General features: G+C 46.1%; 1 protein-coding gene across 11 annotated transcripts in view; it reads right to left on the bottom strand.

The window, feature by feature from the left end:
- The window catches only part of RREB1 (ras responsive element binding protein 1), a 201365-nt gene that overhangs the window by 23540 nt on the left and 161917 nt on the right, over nucleotides 1-15908 (bottom strand). For all 11 annotated transcript variants that reach the window (XM_078000970.1, XM_078000972.1, XM_078000968.1 and 8 more), the window contains exon 9: nucleotides 2034-2223. In XM_078000970.1, coding sequence (XP_077857096.1) covers nucleotides 2034-2223 — 190 coding nt within the window. The remainder of the gene's footprint in view (nucleotides 1-2033; nucleotides 2224-15908) is intronic.

Genomic DNA, 15908 nt, shown 5'->3' on the forward strand with positions numbered 1-15908 from the left:
TAGCCTGGGCAACATAGCAAGACCTCGTCTCTATAAAAAGCAAGAAAATTAGCCAGATATGGTGGTACATGCCTGTGTCCTAGCTATTGGGAAGCTGAGGCAGGAAAAGCACCTGAGCCTAAGGAGGTTGAGTCTGCAGTGAGACATGACTATGCCACACTGCACTGTAACCTGGGCAACAGAACAAGACTCTGCCTTAAAAAAAAAAATGACCTTCTCCTGCTTGCTAACACACTAGACTGAATAAGGAAATCCACAAAGCATCTTAAGAATCATGTTTGCATGATAAATGATATCAACCCCACAAGATATCTCATGAGAGATTCTGAAGCATAGTTAAGTAACAATACCACAAGAGTAGAATTAATTCTTTTAAAAAATGGGTGCCTTGCGAAACTGAGGGTGGGAGATGTTGGAGAATCAGCTACCCTACCCCTCTATGATTGTGGAAGGGGGACACTGCCTAGGAGGGGCTATGAGGAATGTCACCTGGGGGGTTAACATGGGTGGTGTGCATATGGAACAATCCATTGAGTTTGTACCTTATACACTTGAAGAACAACACTGTTGATGCCTTCTATCTGAACTTCTTTAAATGGGGGAAAAAATAATTTCAAAGTAGTTTTAGTTTTATTTATTTATTTTTGAGACTGAGTCTCGCTGTGTCATCCAGGCATGATCTCGGTTCACTGCAACTTCCACCTCTCAGGTTCAAGAGATCGTCATGCCTAAGCCTCCCCGGCAGCTGGGATTATAGGCATGTGCCACCATGCCCAGCTAATTTTTTATATTTTTAGTAGAGACGGGGTTTCACTGTGTTGGCCAGGCTGGTCTTAAACTCCTGGCCTCAAGTGCTCCACCCGCCTTGGCCTCCCAAAGTGCTGGGGTTACAGGCACGAGCCATTGTGCCCAGCCGATTTCAAAGTAGTTTTAGCAGGTGCTTTATTAGTGGGAATATATATGGCTCTTTTCTTATTCAGGTCAATAATGACCCAAACTGTTTTTAATAGAAACCACAATATTTAGAATATTTAGCTGCAACGCAGATAGTAAAGATTTTTTTAAAAGCCCACAAATTCCAATTATTATAGGGCTGGGGTGTTTTACAATTCACAACTTTTATTTTATTAAAAAAAAAAATTTTTTTTTTTTTTTTTTGAGATGGAGTCTTGCTCTGTTGCCCAGGCTGGAGAGCAATGGTACAATCTCGGCTCACTACAACCTCATCCTCCTGGGTTCAAGTGATTCTCCTGCCTCAGCCTCCCGAGTAGCTGGGATTACAGGAGCGTGCCACCACATCTGGCTAATTTTTGTATTTTTAGTACAGATGAGGTTTCACCATGTTGGTCAGGCTGGTCTTGAACTCCTAACCTTGTGATCTGACCACCGTGGCCTCCCAAAGTGCTGGGATTACAGGCTTGAGCCACCGTGCCCGGCCCTAAAATTTTATTTTTGAGACAATCTCTCTCTGCCACCCAGGCTGGAGGGCAGTGGCGTGATCATGGCTCAATGCAGCCTCAACCTGCTGGGCTCAAGTATCCTCCCACCTCAGCCTCCCAAGTAGCTGGGACTACTAGGTGCACACCACCATGCCTGGCTAATTTTTAAATTTTTTGTAGAGATAAAGTCTTGCTATGCTGTCCAGGCAGGTCTCAAACTCCTGACCTCAAACGATCCTCCTGCCTTGGCCTCACAAAGTGCTGGCATTACAGGTGTAAGTCACTGGGGCCTGGCCTACCAGGGTTGACATCTTAAACCTCAAAGACCCAAGAATGGGCAAAAGGCACAGAACAGCTAGACTGATGCACAAGTTCTTAGGATATTCAACCCCAAACAAGACTGCGCCCTTCTCAACCCAACAACCCAAGGAAGACTGAAAGGGCCAACGATAATTTTAAGAAAAAAGGTGTTATAAAAAAGACAAAGCCCAACCGACATTTTAAGGAAAGAAACCTCAGGGAGAGGAAGTTTAGTCTAACTGCGTGGACCATGGAAGGCAGTTGCTGGTTGCTTCCATGGGCTGATCAGAATACCTGAGAAATGCGAGGAAACTTCCTACAGGAGAAGTCCGTGAATCCTAAGTCGTGGAAGCCAGCAGGAATCGAAGGGTTGTTCTGTATGAAAGGCCTGCCCATTGCATCCCTGGGAAGTTGTTTGTGGACAAGCGCGTTGTGACGCAGCAGTCCTCGATGTGTTCGAAAGGTGACGCAGCAAATATCACATCTAGGAGAGGAAACGGAGAACATATGAGGAGGCAGAAAGGGAGAACATATGAAGAAGCAGTTAAGTCAGAGTTTCTACTCTTCCAGCCTTATGTTTTTGTTGACTCATTTCAATTGAGTAAAATAAAAATGATATGATGTCAAGAAGCCAGGCTGCATGGTTAGCACCAAAAACCTCTTCCTTTAAAAAACATTGTATTCTATCAACTTCTGGATACCAAATATTTGCAGGCAGCACAAGATGTACATACAACTTGAACACCCACAGTCTGGGCACAAGAAGAAGACAGCTGGGAACCTGAAGTCACCGTGGCAGACCTGCTCGCTCTCACCTCGATCAGGCATTAGGGATCATGTCAGAGGTTTCTCTCTCCCTCAGTTCACTGGATTCTAATGCTTAAAAGTCTAGAGAGTAAATGTTTAAAAGTCAAAAGAGCATATACATTTAAGTAGTAGCTAGAGCAATCAATCGGCATCCCTGGCATCTGACAGGGATAAAAATTATTAAACTTTCCAATCTAATTAGAAGTGACAGTGATTGTGCATTAAGTTGTGGTATTAGCATCATCATTATCTGAATGATAACCACGGTCCTCACGGACGGAGCTTAGGCACCCTGACAGCACAGCACATATGACAACCCCAGCAGGCAGGTGCGTATCATGACTCTCATCTTCCAGATGAACACTGGTGATCAAAAATACGAAGCAATGTGACTCATGCCACATAGCCAGTAAGAAGCACACATGAAATGTCAGCCTGAGTTCCTGCTCCCACCCATGCCTATCACAAGGCTGCCTCTCCTTCCTTGAAAGACTCCCACAGATGCAGTCCACTTCAAAATCTGACTCTTCATTTCAGAGATGATCTTTGACATCCTAAATGTTCCAGGCCACACAGATGCAGAGCAAACACCACTTTATAATATTGTCTCTGCTTTTCATACCAGTATTGTCTTCTAGGTCTTCACTGAGAACCATATTAAAAGTTTTACATCAGTGTGCAGATGGGTGGACAAAAACAAAATACCATCGTTATGGTATTATCAACATCTCCTAGACTTGCACGGAATGTAGTAGCCACCAAAGCCATATGTGGCTGTTCAAATTTAAATTAAAGTTTCCTCAGTCACTTCAGCCTTCTTTTAAGGGCTCAACTGCATCGGGAAGCACAGACACAATATGTTTGCACGATCACAGGATATTCTGTTAGACAACGCTATATACCAAGTATCATTCCATGTATTTACGTGTGCAAGCGTAGCTGACCCTCACCCCCTCTAAGGGAGCTAGCTCCTTTTATCACTGTTTCAGCCAGGCAAAGCCACTTGCTTGCGTCCACACTGCATGCACCTCAGTGAAAACTTTTTTGAGAGAGAGTCTTCCCTGGAAATAAACAGATAACGAAGTCAGCCACGAAGCAGCTGCACTCACTTTCAGGAAGCACCGAAAGGAAGAAGTGTCAGTCTGGGCTGCCCTGCTTGCCTTATCACGCTGTAGCGGGCACAGCAGAACCCGGTCCTGCTGTGCATGCTCCTCCCCTGGCTCCCCCGTTCAGGCAGGGCCTCTCCTGAGCACTCTCCTGTCACTGCTCAGCTACCTTTGGAACCCCGACCCTGGGTTCCCATGAGCCACTCAAAACACGGCGTCCCTTTTGAGGGAATTCTGCTGAGCTCACCACTGTGGTCAAGGCCCAGGGAAGGGATGGGTCTGGATAATGAAGAACACCTTTAGGGGCTGGAAGTCCTCACACTGCGGGCCCAGACGTCAAAGTACCCAGCGGTCTAAATCACAGGCCACGAGACACATCCTGCGGGGAAGCAGAATGGATGCAGCCCCTCTGGGTGAGGTTCTTTCTGGCTGAAACACGTTCAAGCTCTGAGCTGTGCACACAGGGAGGACGGTGACCCTTGGAGGCAACAAGAGCCTCTGTCCTGGAGATGGAGCTCCTTCCTTCTCCCACCCCCAGTTCATTCTCCCCATGCTCAAGTTCAACTGCACCCTCCCCATGGTCACCAATCCATCACCTCGCCACCAGTTGGCTGAAAGATCTATATTGGACTGAAAGGCTAAGAGAAATGTCTGAATTGGGGAAATCTAACTCTGATCAGAGATATTTGATATATTCACAAGTGACTGAATGTTTCAGTTATGATATTATTTTGGCTATGCTTTTTAAAAAGGTCCCCTTTAAAAAAAGATATACAATGAAATACTTATAAATAAAACATAGAATATCTGGGATTTGTTTTGAAATTACCTCAGTTGGGGAAGAGAGGAAACAAAATTGGCTGTGAGCTGATAATCCCTGAAACTGGATAAGGGTACATGGGAGTTTATTATACCAGATTTTTGCAAGCCAAACTAAAGCAGAATCCTAGATTTTTATGATTATGGCATTGAACTGTGCACAGGTATCTTACCTAGCCTAAATTTGACAGCAACTAAAAAAAACACTCTGTCCAATCTGCACTGCAAATAAGCCTTTGCAACGTAAGTTTCTGCAGAGACTATTCTTTTATTAAAACAACATTCCATCAGCTTATATAAAATTTAATTAAATTATAATAAATGATTACAAGTATTACAGACATAAACAGGTTGGGAAGAGACTTGACGTAGCATGCAAGTCAACTGCAAAAGGCAGGCAGGTAGGACTGAGAGGTGGCTGCAAACTTTCTGAAATGTGCACTACTCCTATAAAAAAGTTTTTCGTATGTGGTCCATATGTGTTTGTTGTTCAGCTGAGAATATGTATGTGTGTACACAGGTAGTATGTATAGGTATTTATATACATATATATTTGCATATATGTAATGTGCCAGGTATATTACCAAATAGAAATTTTAAAACGGTGAGATAAAAAATATTTTTTTTTCCTTGTATCCTAGAGATCTTACTGAATACTCTTCACTTTTTTTTTTTGGAGACAGAGTTTTGCTCTTGTTGCCCAGGCTGGAGTGCAATGGCGCGATCTCGGCGCACTGCAACCTCCACCTCCCCGGTTCAAGTGATTCTCCCGCCTCAGCCTCCTGAGTAGCTGGGATTACAGGCATGCGTCACCACGCCCAGCTAATTTTTGTATTTTTAGTAGAGACGGGGTTTCTCCATGTTGGCCAGACTGGCCTCGAACTGCCTGCTCATCTGCCCACCAAGGCCTCCCAAAGTGCTGGGATTACAGGCGTGAGCCACTGTGCCCAGCCTTTTTTTTTTTCTTCTTTAAAAAAAAAAAAAAAAAAAGTCTGGCTCTGTTGCCCAGGCTGGAGTGCAGTGGCATGATCATAGCTCACTGCAGCCTTGAACTCCCGGGCTCAAGTGATCCTCCCACCTCAGCCTCCCTTCATAGCTGGTACTATAGGCATGTGCTACCATGCCTGGCTAATTTTAAAAAATTTTTTAGAGACATGGTGTCACCATGTTGCCCAGGCTGATCTCAAACTCCTAGGCTCAAGCAATGCTCCTGAATTGGCCTCCCAACGTGTTGGGGTTACAGGTGTGAGCCACTGTGCTTGGCTACTCTCCACTTTTGAGACTTTTGTACTAGTGCATAGCCTATTGGTTATGAATATTTAGTGTGACTGGCATTAATAAGTAGGTTTTATGAAGGGAATGGAGAATGAATGCCTCTTAATATGGCAATTAGATTTAGAATTTACTGTACCTCTATGGTTGTAGTGATTTTTTCTCTTTTTTGAGGTGGGCTCACTATGTTGCCCAGACTGGCCTTAAACTCTTGGGCTCAAGCAATCCTCCTGTCTCAGCCTCCCTAGTAACTAGGGCTACAGGTGTGCACCCCTACTTGCATTTTTAATAACATTGAGGTTTTTTTTGTCTCTTATGCCTGTGTCTGTCTTCTTCATTCTCTCACTCACCCTCAAAATCCCTCGTTTCTGGACAGCTTCATACGTAGTAGCTGATGAAGACATGAGAATAAAGACGTGGCAGAATTATCCAGTATTGACCACAAACTCTGTGTCCCTGGGAAGGCAGCTGTGGAGCAGTGGGTGGTAGGGGGATGTGGACTTAGGGACCAGAGACACCAGGTGGGGATCAGGGAGTTCAGATTGTATGACCTTGGACAACTTATTTCCATCTGCACTTCAGCTGCCGGCTATGTAAAATTTCCCAAACATGCCAAGAGATAAGAATCCCCACATGACTTTGTTAAAAAAAGCAGACTCCTAGATCACCCCAGATCAACTGAAATCAGAATAACTAGAGGATGGGCCTAAGAATCTGTATATGAACAAGCACACCAGCTGATTCTTATAGTTAGACAAGTTTGGAAGATACAGTGAGTTAGGCGTGAGAATCTGCTATCTAGAAACGTCTTAAAGTACAAGCCTGTTAGATTGTTAGAACTCCCAGAGAAAAGAAATTACCAATACTTTACTCATCTTTGTTACTTCTCGCCTGTTCCTTTCCTTCTCCATACCTCAGTTTCCCTTCTCATCTAAAACAGGGGGATCTTTGCAGTTACTGTGAATAACAAAGTCCCTTGAAAACCGCAAAGTACTTTTCCAAATTTAATCATTATGTTTTTGTACGACAGGAAAAAAGAAATCAGGAAAAGCCCGTTTCCTGGCCTGTTTTAGCCAACATGAAAAATCAGGAAAAATTGAGTTTTAATTTCAAAGGAACAGTGTTCTCTCTTCTCACAAGAACTTCACAATCGTCCTTACTACTTCTGTCTAACTGAAAGCCTCATGGGGAGAAAAGTGTTCTTTCTGACCAGTCTTCTGCCTCATCCCACCTGCTCCCTTTACCTGCCTCCTGAAAAGAAGTGTATGCTCTCCCAGCCTGCACAAGCACTCAACCTCCTAACAGAATCTAAGCAAGGTCTAAATCCACACTTCACACCCTTTTCATGGAATTTCAACTAAGGGACTTCTAGAAGTGTAAAGACATAAAACGTGAAAGTGGCAGAGAAAAAAAATCTGCTTTGAAATCAGAAGCATGTGGTGCAGTTGGTTAAAAGGAACACCCACAGAAAACCACTTGCCTCCCTGCCTCACACTCAGCACCTGTTGACAGACCTTAAATAAAACCAGTGTGGAAACCACCACCCAGAAACACTTGGATCAGCCCTATCAGGTGGAAACGGGAGGGTTCATCCAGCTTTCCCAAGGCCCGAAGGAGAAAGCTTTGCAACCTTGTTTCTAAGCAGCTCTTCAAGGACAATAGAGGCCACTGTAGATCTGTGGATGGAGCTGCTGGATGCAAAGCTGGCTGCAGGCATCAGGGTATTTGCAAACCTCCCTTGGGCTTGTCAATCTTCATTAAGACCACAGTCACTGGTCAGGTGGTCCCCACGACTCTCTCCTCACCCCGTCTGTGGTCTCCACTCTGCCAGGGACTCATAAAGAGCACGATTGCAAAATACTAATATTTAGATGGGGCAGAACTGCACTCAGAGCCACAGGAGAGGGGAGGGCTGTAGGACAATTTCATTTTGCAAGAGATCTTGATAATGTGCCAGAGGAAAGGTTTACAAATCTGATTGGCTGCCTTTTGATTTTCTGGCAACAGAGATAACTCGATGTTGGAAACAGGGTAACTTTTCCAAATGGAAACTAACTTTGCTGTCAGTAAAGTAAATGTATTTGGGGGAAGTGTATCTCTTTGTAGGATTTAAAGAAATTAAGAACCCCACTGACCCTTTCAAAAACAACTTTTTCTTTAAAAATCACATTCAGAAATACATTACTTTCAGGAAGAAAAAAAAAATCATCAGGGGAAAAATCTCCAAAGGACAGATTAAGGTTAGATTCCACATGGAATCCAAGATGGACATTCAGCCTGACCTCAACTTACAGGAGCTGCTTAGCATATGTGAACTCCCAATCACTGTGCTCACAGAAATAAGTGTTTCTGTACCAAGACAGTGCACAAGAGCCTGTTTCACCCACCCCCCAGGCCCCCAGGGGACCTGCATTCTAGCACACGTTGGCCAATGTTTCTGTAAGAGGATAAGAAACTTTAATTTAGAATACTGGAATAGATTGGACCATTCCCCACCCCATGTATGACATTCCAGTCCCTGAAATGTGGGTCCTGCCTCCAGTGGGGCCGCTCCACTGTGGAGGTTCCCATTATAGGGTGGAGGAGCTCTAGCAGTTCTTAGGGTAGATGGTAGGAGGGGGCTGTGGTGTTCAGGTACGTGGAGGTGGAGCTCCCTGGAACAGCAGAGGTGAAGCAGCTGCCTGCACTTATCTCTTCAAAGCATCCCTTCCTCCCTCCCTTAGTATCAACTGTAATGTCCCTGGTGGCACTGGGTAGGTGAAGCAGAGAGGAGGGCCTGCGGGGCCCAGTGGAGGGAAATGCCTCCCAGGTCACAAGGTAAGCTGTTTCTACATGGCCGCTGGTATGTAAAGGCACAGATGACAGGAAGGTGGCTGCCAACACCAGGGGCCGGGAACCATGATCACAGAGACTCTTTGATATGTGCTTAGAGAAGTGCCTGTGGTTGTCAGTGACTAGACAGGCACTGTCACAGCCCTTCCTGTCCCTTCTCCAAAAATCAAACAGACAAGCAAAATCCCACAGTATACTGACTCTGACCCTTGCTGGGCTGGAAAGGGCACAGTGCTAACATGGTCAGAGAAGCCTGACTCCCACAAGAGCTGTTGAACTCCACACTGTCCTGAAGTCACAGAGACCCAACCGGCCAGCCACTGCCTGACCACGTGCCTGAGTCACTAAAGGCAGGAGGTACATAGGGCAAGGGGTGGGACCAACCAGCTCCAACAGGTCAAGAAAATACACTCAGTTGCTAGCTGGAGTTTTGTCCTTTCAATCCTCAGGGGACTTTAATACGACAAATAATGTTCTTATTCACACTCAGATTCACTAAGTCTTAAGAAAACAAAAGTAAATTAAAATTTTATTTTATTTTTGAGACAGCGTCTCACTCGGTCACCCAGGCGGCAGTGCAGTGGTGCAATCTCAGCTCACTGCAACCTCTACTTCCTGGATTCATGTGATTCTTGTGCCTCAGCCTCCCCAGTAGCTGGGATTACAGGTCTGAGACACCATGCCTGGCTTTTTTTTTTTTTTTTTTTTTTTTGTATTTTAGTAGAGATGGAGTTTTGCCATGTTGGCCAGACTGGTCTCCAACTCCTGGCCTCAAGCGATCCCCTTGCCTTGGCCTCCCAAAGTACTGAGATTACAGGCATGAGCCACCGTGAGGCCCTAAAATTCTAAAAAGTCATTGAATTGATGGCTGTCTGTGCTACACAGCCTGCCTATTTAGGCAAGGCAGAGATATCTGTTCTTCTGACAGCAAATGTCCTTGGAAGAAGACAGGACATCCTTTTTTTTTTTTTTTAAAAAAGAAAGTTGCACAATTCTGAGCTGGGGTAGAAATGCAGTGTGATAAATATGTTGTTATGCTGTACACATTCTTTAGAAGGAGTAATGGTAAAGAGGCAGCCAAAAATAGATCCATCAGTTTTGATACCTCACAGCAGAGTTAAGGTACTTATCAGGAATAACTATCACCGTTAACAGCATCAGCCCTGAAAAGGGCATGTGGAATCTGTAGCCAGTAACTGAGCCTAGTACCTAAAACGGGTAGGGTGCATGCCCAAAGGCAAATTTATCAGCAATGTGATTTACAGAAATGGAAAACAAGGACACCAAGTCTTTTTTTTTTTTTTTTTTTTTTTTTAAACTTCTTAACCTTGTGGCTTAACAGTTTTGGGATTAGTTCCCCCAGTGCTCACTAACAGTAATACTTTATTCATCTGGTGACCTTAACTCTCTAGAACAAGATGAAAATCCCGAAGTCAACAAACAAGCCTTAACAGAGTAACCCAGAGATGAAAAACCGCTCAGGTGCTTCCTTGGGCTCTGTTCTCTGTCACGTAACTCCATCAAGTCTACCACTGTGACAGCTGAAGGACATATGACCTCCTCACAATCAGCAAGAAGGGTGAATTTTTTTTTTTTAAACTACGCTAAGCATATTTTTGAAAGGCTGCATTGGCAAATTTCAAACATCAGGAAACTCACTTCCTTAGAACCCTAGGGATCCCCCAACAATCTAAGGAAAGTGACGTGTGGTTCTGTGACGTAGAGGTGTCGAGTTCCTTCACGTTTCTAAATCTCTGCTTTCCACATAGTGGGATTAAGAAACATGGGAAGCAGGACTCAAACTAAATTTAAAGAGCCACTCCATTTCCCAATCTTTACAAAAGTGAAACTAGATAAAAACAGCTGTTTATAAGAGTAAAGGACAAACTGCTTTCATGTTCTCTACCAAGTAAATCACACATGGAATTTGACTCCTTTTCAATTCCGCTGGAATGGGATAGCCATAGAGTGGCACAACACCTATAACTGTAAATGTTGGAAGGTTTAAAATATTTAAAAATACATGCATTCTAAATAGTACCAGAAGAAAAATTGCATTTAGTATTTGTTACACTCTGAGGATTGTGGAATATCTCCCTTCATCCTCACAACAGTCTTCAAATCTATTTTCCAGATAGGGAAACCGAGTCACCACTTGTCCGAGGTCACAGAGCTGCCAGGCGGCAGGCTGGGACGGAGCCGGCTGGCTTCATTCCACTCTGCCGGGCTGTGCGTTCAGAGGACAGCTATTTGCAGATGCCCTGGCTCCTTATGTGACCCACACATCCCTAATGCCTGGACGCTGGCTCAGCTGGGAGCATTTCCTAACGCTGACACTCCCTGCTCCCTGCAACCCTCATCAGCAGAACCTGCGAAATACCTGCCGAGAAGCTGCCACTCAGCTTGGCCATTTCCTTCAGATACTGAATTCCTTCCTCATTATTGTGTTTTAATGGAGAGGCTGGCATTCCTTCTCAAAAGGGATTTCATGCTTCATTTTTCCTGTTCTGTCTCCAGAGGCCAAAAGGAGTAAGTGCAAACAACCTCTCCTCTAGAGTCTCAACCAACTCACACATTCCTCTCCTCTCAGCCCACCCTCCCCTGCCCATCTCAGGGCAGAGAACTGACATCCAACAGCTGCACTAATCTCTCCCAGTTGCTTCGAGCAACAGTGATGGCCCTGTGACAGGGCCCTGGCCAGGCAGCCGCCCCTCCCCATGCCCCAGGAACCCGCCTGGGTTGCACACGGCAACCCAATGCCCCACTCCGATTGTTCAACCAAACCAGCGTGGCGTGAAGCACTGGGCAGAGTCTGAGGACTTCATGAAGGGTGTGTAGTGGGCACCAAAGCTGGGTGGGCCACTCCTCGCTCTGGCCCTTGGGTGGGGGGCAGGGTAGTCCTGACCAAGGCTTCTGTACCTGTCAGGTGAGGGGTGGGAGCAGTCCTCCCCTCCTGGAGGGACCTCTGTTCACAGCCCCCAGAAGTGTTTAAAATCTGTTTCTGCCTGCCCAAGCCTCAGACTCATGGACTCTTGAATACAAGATGCTGACAAATATTTTATCTTCTCCCTGTTTTTAGGACGACATTTGACAGGATCAATTCCGGGTAGATGATGAGTCGTCTTGGGGTCTCTGTAGGTGGTAGGTGTGCAGTGAAGGGAGGTAAACATTCCTTGGAACAGTCGAGAATGCAGGAAAAAGAAGGCATTTCCCTCTGGTGGCCCCACTACTAAGATACAGGCAGGGGGTGGTCTCAGCTGCCCTCCCTACTCATGGAGCCGAGGTGCCTGCTAGAGCCCCCTTGGGCTCCTTACGTACTAATTCCCAACAGAGATTTCATGTCATCACCTTGAACTCAGAGATGACCAGGGTCAATGAAGTACCAGACCCAGTTGGGCCCTGACCCAGAGGAAATTAAGTGAAGCCCCACAGCCTCTGATGTAAACAAGGAGAAGCTTTGCATCCACCAGATCCCTCTGCCTGGAATTTGAGGGAAACGTGCCCTCCTGGGCCGTGAACTCACCTCTGAACTTTGCTTTATAACCAACTAGCTTGTTTTGTGCCTAGCCCGTACCCTGTCTCAAACATCACTCTTTCCTTCAAGCCTGGGCAAGTGCCTGGCGCACAGTACAAACTCAATCATTTGCTGGGTACATTTTAACTGAAATGATGTTAACATTACTTATTACCCGAACTCCTTTCATCAGGGGGCCATCTAAGATTACACAATAACTTTGGCCAAGTTTCACCCTCAGCAGTGGCTGTGCCAACAGGGTGACCATCCAGCTGCCGCCCTTGGGCCTTCACACACAAGACACGGCTCCGCATCAAAGCTGCAGCCCTCCCTGCCATAGGTGGCTTGTCTGAAACCTCTCTGTGGGCTGTTAAGCACCTGAAATGTGGCTGGTGTGGTGCAGTCAAGATGGGCTGGTGTCGCGCCACACACACCAGATTTCCAAGTCAGTACATGGAAGCAAGAATGTGAACCACATCACTCACAATTTTTCTGTTGATTATATGTTGACATATTTTGATGATATTGGTATACTCGAAGCATTATTCATTTTGTCTCTTTCTTTTCACTTTTAAAAACATGACTACTAGGGCCAGGCACGGTGGCTCACACCTACAATCCCGGCACTTTGGGTGGCTAAGGTGGGGGGATCACTTGAGCCCAGGAGTTCAAGACCAGCCTGGACAACATAGGGAGACTCTGTCTCTACAAAAAATACAAAAAAAATTAGCTGCATGGGGTGGCACATGCCTGTGGTTCCAGCTACTTGGGAAGCTGAGGTGGAAGGGTCACTTAAAAGCCTGGGAGGTCAAGGTGCAGTGAGTAATAATCATGCCACTGGACACCAGCCTGGGTGACAGAGCGAGATCCTCAAAATGAAATGAAATGAAATGTGGTTATTAGAAAATTTCAGGGACCCGCGTGGCTCGGATTCTCCTGCTGACCTGGATGCACCTCCCAGCTGACTTCATTCACAGCAGGGTATGGCCAGTTGCTCTGTTCTATTCTGATGGACGTTCAGTGCCCAGCAACATCCTCACACAAAGGATGTCCTCGGTGTAGCCGCCTGCTCTCTGAACACTCCGTCCCTCACCTCCAATTCCAAATGCCAGCTCACCATAGCCTGACTCTGTTTCCTCCTCTGCCTTCTCTCCCTCATCTGGGGAGTCGTGGGGGAAGGGGGATGACTGACCATTGGTCATGTCAGGGTGAAGCTAACACCCGATCGTAAGAGCTGGCATCTCTAAGGCAGCTTTGTATCTTCCTTTTGTTCTATGATAACATTTCATTCATTTGAAACACAGTGGAGTGGAGGGACATGGAATCGAGATTTACATGAGTTTGGATTTCCAACACTTTTTATTAAGAAACAATGGGCACATTGCCAGTGTTGGTGGCGGGGGAAGGGAGACAAATGCAGGAGAGTGAGAAGGCAACAGCTGTTTTGAGTTACAAACCTCCAGTCTAAGCGGGTAGCATCCCACTGTGGTTCTGCTGCCTCTGGGGTTTGAAATGGAGCTGGTGTCTATTTTAGTTCTGGGTTAACAAGCTGTCTTGCCACCAGCTACTGTCCCAGTTCACCGCCCAGCTAGTCCCTGCTGGCGCAGGCTGCCCCAGGCCTCCTCTGATAGCAGGCTATTACGGGGATCGGCAGAGCACAGAGGAGCAAAGGGACATTAACCATGTTCTGTAATCAACTCTTTTTGGTTTCCATGCCAGCCCCACCCCACCTAGCAACAATTATAGATCGAGGCACAGGGCAGGGGGTGGTCTGTGTGCCCCCACAAAGGATGCCTGGCAACCTCTTCTTATGGGCCACCCCTCAGCCACAGCTGTGGGGCCAGCAAAGTGAGAGCCTGCCCAGAGGGGCCAAGTCCCTGTCAGGCTACAAAACTGTCTCAGCCAACCCCTCACCAAACACAGGGCGTTATTTGTAAACAGGTGAGGAAAATCCTCTAGGTCAGCTAGCTGGACATGCGGGACTGAGGGTTCAGCTTCACAGCCTGTCTACACCACCAGCCCTACCATCACTGTGGAGTAATCACTCACCAAATCCTGCCCATCCCAACCATGAAAAAAGTGATGAGCATCCAGTGCAACGCCCATCTCCAACCTCTGTGCAGAGGAAGCCTGGCCTCCCTGGAGCAGGTCCTTGCTCAGAGGACTGCTTCAGGAGAACCTTGTCCCTCACCCAGGTCAGCATTTCAGAAGGGGTCACTTGATCTGCCTCTATCGCTGCCACACACCGTGCTATGCAGGCTTGGACTGCTCAGAAATCGCTTGTGGGAGCCACATTATTTTTCCTGCAGAATAGAATTATCTAGACGGGGCTAAATGATAGTTTCTAAGGTGGTAACTGAGCACAGAATAATATGAAGTGAGAGAACGTACACAGAGGGGCTCAGACACAGCCTGTATTCACTGCAGCACCGGCTCTCAAGGCTGCTGGGTAGCCACGTGAGCAGGAGCTGGGGTCCCCTGTGCTGTTTCTGCCTCTGCTCATGATTCGCTTTGGGAGGCTCAGCTGATAATGTCATCTCTGCTCACTCAGGTCCTTGTTCTAGAGAACTATTACAGTATTTGCCACCCACTACAAGTCCATATCCTGGGGATGCTGTGGGCATTCCTGAACCTGTGAAGTTTCCCAATCTCTCAGAACTAGAGGGCCTGCACAGAGAGGAGCCATATGCTTTTTCCTGGTAGACAGAATAAAACAACTGTTAAGAAGCAGGCTTTGGGGCTGGGCATGGTGGTTCATGCCTATAATCCCAGCACTTTAGGAGGCCAAGGTGGGGCAGATCACCAGAGGTCAGGAGTTTGAGACAAGCCTGGCCAAAATGGTGAAACCCCATCTCTACCAAAAACACAAAAAAATTAGCCAGGTGTGGTGGTACACACCTGTAATCCCAGCTACTTGAGAGGCTGAGGCAGGAGAATCGCTTGAACCCAGGAGGCAGAGGTTGCAGTAAGCCAAGATTGCGCCAGTGTACTCCAGCCTGGGAGACAAAGCAAAACTTTTCTCAAAAACAAACAAACAAAACAAAAGAAAACAAAACAAAACAAAAAAACAAGAAGGCTTTAGGAACACAAGGATTATCTAGTCCTGCCCTCCTTCAATTTGAAGGATGAGAAAACAGGTTCAGATGTAGCTGGCTGAGGTCCTGTATGAGCAGAGACAGGAGTGGGGTCTAGGCCTGACAACCAGTCTGTGCCCAACTCAATGATCAGGCAATTTCTTGAGACTGGGGAGTTCCGTAAAGACATTTTATAGCACTTCAACTGTTCAGCAGTTTAAATTCTTCGTAAGTTCCTTTTTCCCTCACCAATGGAAAAATGTCAGGCTAATGTGATTAAGGATAATCATATTTGACCTGGCATCATGTTACTGTACAATTCGGCTTTTCCCTATAACATACGTCTTCAGCTTGCTCAGATTTTCCCATTCCTAAGTCACAGCTAAACACGTGTCTTCAAGAAGGAAATCTGGTCCATATATCAGGGATTCAGGCAAACAGATGCCCAAATTCCTGCATTCCCAAGCTGTCTTCTAAAACCCAAAGCTGCACGCATGTATGGCCCCGCTCTGTGCTTGTGACCCTGCAGCTGTGTGTGACTTCCAGGATGGGCTACTTTCAAGTCTCTCAACAACAGCAGGGGTTCCTAAGTAGTTCTTTGTTCTTTCCAATGCTTAAAATCTCTGGCAGATAACATTTTTAAAGTGGCAATTCTCTACGAAAAACTTCCAAATCTATCAATTCATCAAGAATACAGGACTGACTGCCTGGTGAATTATGAGAGAAGGTAGAGAAAGATGAGTCC

This window comes from Macaca mulatta, chromosome 4, assembly GCF_049350105.2.
Source record: "Macaca mulatta isolate MMU2019108-1 chromosome 4, T2T-MMU8v2.0, whole genome shotgun sequence".
Lineage (NCBI taxonomy): Eukaryota > Metazoa > Chordata > Mammalia > Primates > Cercopithecidae > Macaca > Macaca mulatta.